General features: G+C 44.9%; 1 protein-coding gene across 1 annotated transcript; it reads left to right on the top strand.

The window, feature by feature from the left end:
- The first annotated feature begins 464 nt into the window (after positions 1-464).
- On the top strand, positions 465-4,293 carry LOC104916584 (trypsin I-P1). The gene is made up of 5 exons (XM_010727612.2): positions 465-565; positions 1,273-1,438; positions 1,982-2,235; positions 2,878-3,014; positions 4,061-4,293. Exons 1-5 carry the CDS (start codon positions 526-528, stop codon positions 4,208-4,210), a joined length of 747 nt encoding a protein of 248 aa, XP_010725914.1. The 5' UTR covers positions 465-525; the 3' UTR covers positions 4,211-4,293.
- The last annotated feature ends 5,726 nt before the right edge of the window (positions 4,294-10,019 follow it).

The raw sequence follows: 10,019 nt of genomic DNA, 5'->3' as shown, positions 1-10,019 counted from the left end.
TGAGATCTCTTATGAATATTTGCTTTGAAAAAACATTATACCATACAGACAGAAAGAAGCATACAGCTGAAGAAAAGGAATTTTTAAATAAACTTCAGAAATTGATAGAAATGATGTATTCTTTTAGAATATGTAAAATATCTTTCCATCCACTACATACAGTGTTCAGCTCCTGGATAAAGCCTGCTTTCTTGAAAATGACAAGAGCAGAGGCATCTCAAAGGGTTACTATGAGCAATTGCTACAAGGAAACACTCATCTGCCAAAACGCAAACATCTCTTTAATTATTTCAAAGAAAAACTTTCAAAGATAACTCTATATCTTATGAAAGGCTTATGATTAACTGTTATGTTATTTGTAACTACTATCAGTACCTTCTAATGCCTACATTTGGATCTTCAAGTTTTCCACTGTTTTTTTCCCTGGAAAAAACCTTGGGTTAAAGATAAGCCCTGTCAGAAAATATATTTCTAGCAGCTCATGCTGCCAGTCCACCAGTCTGGGATCAAGGCTGTGTCACGATCATGAAATACTTACTGTTTGTCACCTTTGTGGGTGTGGCTGGTGAGTGTATTTTCACTTCTACTTGTAGATTTAAAATGAAGCTTATTTCTGAGGAAACCTGTAGCATGGTCTGTCACGAGAAAGTGAACTCGAGTTTACATTTGCAGAAGGCTTAAGGCAGAATGCTTCTGCTTCTTTTGACTACTAACTATCCATCCAGAACAACTCATTTCACAAGACGTGAATGCCATCATGGTTCTTGACCTGGGAACACTAAACTGCTTACACAGGTTAAGAAAAAAGAAAAAGACTGTATAAATTCATGACTCTTCCACTGAAAAGGAATGACAAAGTACCTCTTACCAGGAAGCCCTGAAGCTACTGCAAATTCTTTGATTATGGGAGAGTGCTCCGAGGAAATATCACTGCAGTCTTGCGTTGTACTTTCGTTGTCTGCTATTGACTGCTACGACAGACTAGACCTTGGGACAGACAAACCTTTAATCTTATCCATTCTGAACATTTCTATACTATTAAGCTCATCTGGAAATAGCATCCAGGGCTTTAAACACAAACAGATGGGCTGCCAACCTAAATTCACTCAGCTTATTTTAGGGAGAAGCAAACAAAAGCGTGTTAGAGTTGACCATAACTGCTACTGCGCATTTTTTCAGAACCAGAACCTATATGCAAGATGTTTCATTCAGTCATAGGGCCAGAGAGTTCCCTATGCCGGATGTTAACAGATGCTCTCTCTTATTCTGCAGTTGCCTTCCCCATCAGCGATGGGGATGACGACAAGATTGTGGGAGGCTACAGCTGTGCAAGGAACGCTGTACCCTACCAGGTGTCTCTGAATTCTGGATATCACTTCTGTGGAGGTTCTCTCATCAGCAGCCAATGGGTGCTGTCAGCGGCTCACTGCTACAAGTCGTGAGTGGAAAGAAATCTATTCCATAATCCACCTCTTTTCTCCAGTTCACTTTTAACAGGAACGTAGGGCTATGAGATCCAAATAGATAAATAACTCAGTTCTCACAGAAGAGAGCTGAAGAATGAGTGGGTCATTCAGAAAGGTGAGCTGATGCATCACAAGTGGTTTTCCCCTTCTGCAAATGCTTTTCTGAATGCAGATTACTTTCTGAAATGACAACATGGTTACCTAGCAAGTTACGCGCGTGGTTGCTTAGAAGCTGCAATCGTTTGTTAAAACTTAATTACAGTAGAATAGGAAGAGGAACGATCTCACGGTGATACCAGTTTGTCTTCCAGGACGTTTGTACTGGCCGCTAAACAATCCTTCCTAAATTCACCACCCGTACCGGAAAGAAGATCTCAGTGTAGATCCCTAGAATCCGTTGCAGGACAAGAAAAGTACCCAGCATGAAAGGAGTTAATACATACAGTGACAGGCAGCTTTCTCATAATCACAGTGTCAGCGGCAGTGAAGTAAGTGACATTCCCTCTTTTTTCCAGTTCCATTCAAGTGAAGCTTGGGGAATACAACCTGGCAGTCCAAGACGGCAACGAGCAGACCATCAGTTCATCTAAAGTCATCCGCCACTCTGGCTACAATGCCAACACACTGAACAACGATATCATGCTCATCAAACTTTCCAAAGCAGCCACGCTCAACTCCTATGTCAACACTGTTCCTCTGCCTACCAGCTGTGTGTCTGCTGGAACAACATGCCTGATCTCCGGATGGGGCAACACACTCAGCAGTGGCAGTAAGTGCTGGGTGGGGACGTACAGCATCCTGAGGACCCTGGAGATGGTCTAAGATCTCCCCATTAAGTCCAAACAGTACAGGGTAAAGAACAGAGAAGTGCCGCACAGCAAGCGTTCTTTTTGAAGAATGATTTTAAAAGATCAGCCCATGTAGCACAACAATATTTAACCGCTGCTCTGATGGCAAGACTTTAAGATTTTTAATCTTGTTCTATTCTGAGAGGATGGAATCATTTAAGTCATTCCAGTGCCCTTCACTAAGACGTCCACTTCGCTCTGCTCTTTTCCACCGGTGGTCAGAAGCATAGGGGGAGACCAGTGTCTAATTCTCTGACCAAAACAAACCTGCACCAGAGCAGAAGGTACTTTGCCTGAGACCCAAGATTTCTTCATCGTATGTACTGTAAGCTGAGTTCTTAGTTCTAAATCTACCAGCTGAGGACTTTCTAGATGCAGGGTAGAACAGAGGGCCCGGGACTAGAATCTGTTTCATCTAAACAAAGAGAATTACAGCACAGAAGAAAAATGAGGACTGCTAAAACAGGGTGTCCAGCCATGACTTTTCTGTTAAGAACAACGTTTTCCCCGGGCTCTGGAATTAAATCACATATGCCATCAATAATTCCTCTGTTTTCTTGTAGCTCTGTATCCAGATATCGTGCAGTGTCTGAATGCCCCTGTACTCTCCTCAAGCCAGTGCAGCAGTGCTTACCCTGGTCAAATTACTAGCAACATGATATGTGTCGGATACCTGACTGGAGGGAAAGACTCCTGCCAGGTAAAACAGCTGTCTCTCCTATCTGTACCTTTCCTGTCTTCTCCTAGTAGATGTCTTCTCCTAGTAGAGGATGATATCATGTCAGAAATACTCAAGGCATGTTTGAAACCATTCTCTATAACTAGCTATAAAGTCTTAGTGCAGGGGTTACTTACTGAGTAGATACAGCAATTGTACAGCTCAATACAAAGGGAAAGGTGAGATGACAAAAACAGGCACAATAGAGAATTTGCTATGAAGGGAGGGAAAAAGATTGCTCACGCACATCTGAAGATTCTAGGTTTACAAGGGAAAGCCCCACCAAGGCAGAATCGCCAGGAAAAGACCTACCCCCAGTGGCCGTCAGCCCTTAAATGAGGTCTAAGAGAGGCGCAGCCAGGCTCCATCCCTTCCAGTTGCACAGGTGAATTGCCTTCACCTGTGCTTCCAGGGCTGACCGGGTCCTTCCCCAGGTGCTCAATCAGTGCTTCAACAATTTCCATACAGCTGGCAATTTTCGCACTCATTTGATCCCTACTTATTTATTTATCTATTTATTTATTTAAGATATGGAATACCTCTGCCCTAATTCTCCATGTGCAGAGTATGCTAGCTCTTGCGCTTTGGGCTATTGAAAATGGACAAGTGCTGCACCAGAGAATAAGCAATAATCGCAGAGGCTATAGCCTAGGATGCAAATGTTAGTATTGGATTCAATGAGAATAAAGCATCACTGTACCAGTATCCAGGAAATGTGGAAAATGAATACACTTGGCAATTGCTCTGCATGCTGTATTTGCCCAGCTCTGTGGAAAAGGTTTGCAGAGTAATGTGCAAGAAAAGTTTCCTGAGCATCTGCCAAGATCTGCACCCATGAAAACTGAGTGACTTACCACTATCTGTGATGCCTTAAAAGTACGGCATGTTAGCACCAGGTGTAGAATTGTAGGCAGAAATTGTCTTTGTGAGAAAAAGTCTCTCTCTAGAATCTCAGTGGTTTCTGGGAAATATGGCTTACTGCTGAAGCTGATAACATTTGCTGAGCATCTCTATCTTGATCTGTACAGGGGGATTCCGGTGGTCCAGTAGTCTGCAATGGTCAGCTGCAGGGTATTGTCTCCTGGGGTATTGGATGTGCACAAAAAGGTTATCCCGGTGTTTACACTAAGGTTTGCAATTATGTTTCCTGGATTCAATCGACTATAGCTTCCAACTGAAACACACTCATTTTACGTGACCTGCTTTCCCTCCTCCTCATTTCCTTCTGCTTGGGAACTGGATGTACAAAACTTAACCAAAATAAACATTTTCAGGCAGCCCATCTTTGTGCAGAGTTCCTCTGGTTACTTCCACGGGATATCACATGGGGAACACAGACAACTAATATCACTACCTACCTACCTACCTACCTACCTACCTATCTATCTATCTAATATTTGTAGTGTATCTCAACTAGAAGAATCTTGGAACACTTTTTAGCCTCCACTTCAGGAGTCCTTCAGTCAGTTATGCACAAGCATTGTGGAGTAGGACATATTTTCTGTTTAAAATCAGAAAGTCAAATGCTACACATCTACATAAAACAGATGAAAGGCTGTGGGGAACTACAGAGGCAGCATACCTTCTGTTACAGAAAACAGCTGGCAGCAAAACAAACACTCCCAATCACCCCCAACCCACAGGCATATGACTGAACATTTCCAACTGCAAAATCACTGGAAGCTCTGCCTGGGGAATGAAGGCAAGCTCTTGCTAGGGCTTGTTCTCTTAACGTACCAGTACTGTGACCTACCAAGGCTATTTTACTAAATTGCTGGGACTACTGTCCACAGCATTTTGCTCCTTGGACATGCTGGACTTTCTCAGTTTTCCTGGAACAGTCAAAAGAACAGAGATGTTTTGGAGATCTGGTTTTAAATTCCTCTTGCCCCAATCAGACCCGAGAGAGAGAGTCCATGAAAAAACAGGGCTTTGCAGCTGTCCCTTTGGGAGAAAAAAAGAAAGGAAAAAAAAAAAGTAAGGACTTAAATATCCTTGCATGGTATTATCACCAAAAGACAAATCTGTTACCTAATGTGCAATGAGCCAATTCCCACACACGCAAGAGAGAGATTTCTTTAATTTGGGCCGGGTGCTGGAAAGTTGAGTGTTTCAAGAAATCAAAGACAATAACAAAAATTTCTTCACTGTATTTGTGCATTTAATTCCCGTATATTGCATCTACCTAATACAGAAGGAACACCTACCACCTACATATTAATAAGGTTAAACAATCGTGATAATCTTTCCCCCTTTTGGTCACGTTCCCAGCCAGCTTTTCTTGCATGGGATTGTTCAGGGGTCTCACGTGACCTTCCGTGATTTTTTTGAGAATTCTCCTCTTAATCCTTTTATCCTTAGCCGGTCACTATGACCAAGCTGAACAGTTCTCCTCTCGCCGATACTCCAAGAAGAACAATTGCATTTGATTAATCAGATAACGTAAGACACTCTGCTTGATCAAAGTATTTTACACTTCTGTTGATTAAACACAGACAATACCGCCTTCTTTCTAAGCAAAGACATGTTTCTCCCTGTCACGGAGTAATCTAGATCTATCTGTGTCCGTGACGGAGGGACAGCAGGCCCACAGGCCCAGAAAAGAAGAGAAAAAGAGTGTCAATGGTTCACGGGTCAGTCTGCCCCCATCCCATGACTAATGAGGCAGGGGATCCATGGACCCACTCCCTGGGAGAGGGAAAAGGGTAAGGAGATAGTAGATGGGTCTAAAAACAGAGCAGCGGCAGCGATCTGAGGAGCCACGTTAATTTACTAAACATGATATCAGAATGTAAGATAACAGAAGAGAACACAATTCAATTGGAATTGAGGCCAACAAATCAAACAAAATGAGAGAGAGAGTGTCCAAGCTGAAGGCCTCGCTCTAAAGCTGCAGGCAAAAAGGAGCAAGGCAGCATGTGCTCCTCTGCAGCGACCAAAGAAAGAGAGGCTCCTGAGCTGCCAGGAGCTCCACCTCCCTTCCTGTGGGCATAAAGCCCTCTGGGGAATGCAGCCCCTTCCCTCCCCCTCCAAGGACCAAGCACCAAGAAACAGTGGTTATCCACAGAACTGGAACATTAACTCTTTAACTCCCAGTGCTTTACATGATGTTATGATGTGGAACACCGACAACAAAAAAAGTCATAATACCAGAACACTCCCCTCCTAGAAAGTTTAGAAATATCCACCTGGCTTCATATGTTATCAGAGGGATGAAAATGTTGGAGGACAGTGAAGAGATGAGGAAGATGGGGGAAAATGCATGTTTCTATCTGTACACAGAGCGCATCCTTGACTACGAGGGGTGGGCATGTTGAGAAGAGTCGTTTGGAAACAGTCCCTGTCCTCTGCCACTATCTACTGCATGTCTCAATGCCTCTTGTAGGCAAAGAAGAAAGTCCACTTTCTAGATTTGATATTCAAGACTTGATACTCAAATTGTTGAAATGTTCTCACGGCTTCTTTTATGGTTGGAACATCATTTATACCACTGATAGAACCTAGCATGAAAAGGTAGCTTACAAAGTTGTTCCCTTTCTGTATTGGGTCTGGCTGGAATAGAGTTTGCCCACATGGAAGCCCGTGTAGTACTGTGCTTTGCACAGGTTGATATCACACCAATGTTTTACCTATTGCTTGTCATCAGAACGTCTGGGAAGAAAACTCTCTAACTCCAAGGTGGTGTTAGAAAGTGACATTATTTTAGTTCACCATATGTACCAGCCAACCTGACAAACCAAGCATGTGCTCTCGGAGTTCCGGTTCCACATTTAAACAGTTAAGACCCACAGATGCAGTACATTTCTCAGAAACGTCACATGTATTCATTCTTTTCCAAGAACTCACTACTACATGCTAATGTCTCTTTGAGCATGCGCAGTGAGGCTGTATGACCACCTCCTTCATCCCCATTATTGCAGCTTCAGCTTTGTCACAGTGACTTTCAGCTGACCTTCAGCTGTTTTTCCCCAGTTTGGCAAATTTCCATTGCTTGTTACACCATGAAGAGCAACCTTTTGTCTTGGTACACGATAACTCAGAAAAATTAATATGAAATCTAATAAAAAGTTCTTGCACTTGGAGGATACAAAGAAGCTTCCAGTGCATGCCACGTAGATAAAAAGTAGACTGTTGTGGCTTTGGCTTGCTTTGGTGAAGCAAAGATCATTCAAAACAAGACTGCTCACGTACCAAGCAGAGCTAAACCGGAAAATTCTAGAACTAGCACACCTCAATTCTTTTTGCTAAACTAATACACTGGTCCTTACATTTAAACGTAGTGATCCCTATTACTAAACCAGCCTACAGCATGCTAAGCAGTGCTTGCACAGCTTCAGGGCTGCCTCTCTAACTGCCCACCTGCCCCTACAAAGGCCGGTGTGCTGGCTGGGAGGGGGCGTAGCCAGGACCGCTGACCTAGCCTGACCAAAGGGATATTCCATGCCGTACGACATTGTTTCCCATGCCGTATGCCTTTTTTTTTTATGCAAAGACTTCGTGCGAGTCAGCTGCGTGGCAGAAGTTCGCACCAAAGGAGCCTTCACAGAAAGGTCAACCGCGGAAAACGCCGTTGCGGAGGGACGTGCCTGACGTTCGGCAGCACTGACGCGGTGCGGCGCAGCCGGGGGTGACGGCGGCCGAACCTCCTGCGTGTACAAAACCTGCCGCGAGGGGGCGCAGCGGGCGGCTCGAGCAGGGAGGGAGAGCAGCCGGCGTGCAAGGGACAGAAGTTCGTTAGGCGGTTATCGCCCGCAAAGTACAGGGACGTCACGCTCCAAGCGCTCGATTATCACCCTGACTGAGTCCGGAGGCAGCCGTGCAGCTCTCCAAACCTCTGGCTGTGTAGAGCGCATGAGCCTTTCCCTGGCATCGTGGACAGCAGTCAGAAGAGCTGTGTGAGGTGTGAGCAGGTAGACCATCTGCTCTGCCTTGTGATGAGGCTACAGGACGAAATACACAGATTAAAAAGTGTCGTGGGGGACAAACAGGGGAACCACAGTTCATCCATGAGCAGACAGGTTATTTCAAAGTAAAGAATACAGAACAGTCTGTATCACAGCAGTCTGTATCACATCAGGTTGAGGAGAAAAATTGCAAGGCTGGAGGCGAGAGCACAAAGGAAGTGAGTGAATAGAGGCAAATCTGTGCTTGAAGCTGAATACCGAAACCCTCCTTGCCTTCTCCACACTGCCCCCCCAACCCCCCGTTCCCCACCAGGTGCCTCTCTACTGCAGGTATGAGGCCCTGCATGTGGAAGGCCCATCTGTGGATGATAACGATCCACTCAGTCTGGACAAATTAATGAAACCAAACTACAAAAAGCCTTTCCCCAAATCAAGACTATGCCACTGAAGAACAAGAGATGGATATTAGTTGTAGGAGACTCCTCGCTGCAAGGAACTGGACATCCAATATGCCAAGCAGACCCCCTCTTAGAGAAGTCCGCTGTCTTCCTGGGCCTTGAGTAAGAGATGCCGCCACGAAGCCACCTTGACTGGTACAGCCATCAGACTACAACCCCTTACTGCTTTTGCATATGGGGAGAGATGAAGCAACTACATGTGTATCAAAGGCTATCGAAAGGGACTTCAGGGCCTTGGAAGAACAGCTGAAGGAACCGTCTCCTGTTTTTTTGGGTGAGGACATGGAAACAAATGAGAGGATCTTATCCATAAATGTGTGACTTTGTCACAGGTGCCATCATCAGAACTTTGGTTTTTATTTTGACAACCAAACGGCCCATATGGCACCAGGTTTGTGAGCACCAGGTGGGGTTTGCCTTTCTCTCTCCTAGAGGGAGAAGAGTCCTTGGGGAAGAACTAGAGGGCTCTTTGGGGTGGTTTTAATCAGGGTCTGAAAGGGGACGAGCGGGATAGTGAGCCTTCCCATGATAAGGTGTGGGATGGCATAGCTAGATTAGAGGGACAGGGTACCAGCAAAGGCCTTCTGCTGCCTTGAGCGGTGCTGGCAACACTGCAGCACATCTGAAATCCTGTGATGATGAGGCGGTGGCAGCTGGGGCAATAGGAGAAGGCAATGGGGAAAATGAAGGGAAATAATTCCTTAAAAGGAATGAAGGAGTTATCCTTTAAGGACTTGACAAGACTAGCTGCCCCGCTGAAGTGCCTCTACACCAATGCACACAGCTTGGGAAGCAAATAGGAGATACTGGAATCTATTGTGCTACTAGAAAACCAGAGTATAGTTGCCACCGCTGAAACCTGGTGGAATGATTCCTATGACTGGAGTGTGGCCATTGACTGCTACAAGCTGTTCAGAAGGGACAGACAAGGAAGGAGGGGAGGTAGTGCTGCTATCTACATCATGAAAGAAATAGAATGTGAAGACTTGTCCCTGAAGTATAGTCATGAGCAAGTCAAAAGCCTATGGGTGATGCTAGAGATTGAGGCAGCAAAGGAAGCTTTGTGATCAGTGTCTACTACAGGTCACTCAATCAAGCAGAGCCTGTCAATGAGCTCTTCTACCTCCAGCTACAGGAGGCATCGCGATCGCAAGCGCTCATCCTGATGGAGGACTTCAACCAAGATACAATTCTTCCCGTTATCTAAACAAACTGCAGGGCTATTTTTCAGTGAATGCTAACAAGTTTAACAATATCATTACAACTTGTATCAAAAGTAGGATCAAAATTTATTCGGAGATGGAAAGGAAAAAAAGCAGAGAACAAGCAGAAGACACAGAGAGGAAACTCTGCTTTTCTTAAGTGGGCAGAGCTGGAGGCCAAAAGTGGAAACACAGTTCTACTGGTACAGGATGGACTGTGTGTTCTGGGGGCAGGTCTTCACTTGTATGGAGAGAGGTTTGCGCTATGCTGCTCCCACCTTCGTGTCACAGTGTATCTTGCTTAGCGCAGAAATAAGTGCCTGAGTCACTGAGTAGGACATGATCTATCGTCACTGATAAGGAGTTCGCCTTAGTCCCACTACTCTGGAAGCGGCTTTTGAAGTCCTCCTCAAACTCTGCCTT

This window comes from Meleagris gallopavo, unplaced genomic scaffold, assembly GCF_000146605.3.
Source record: "Meleagris gallopavo isolate NT-WF06-2002-E0010 breed Aviagen turkey brand Nicholas breeding stock unplaced genomic scaffold, Turkey_5.1 ChrUn_random_7180001922968, whole genome shotgun sequence".
Classification (NCBI taxonomy): domain Eukaryota; kingdom Metazoa; phylum Chordata; class Aves; order Galliformes; family Phasianidae; genus Meleagris; species Meleagris gallopavo.
This window is presented reverse-complemented; position numbering and strand designations above follow the sequence as displayed.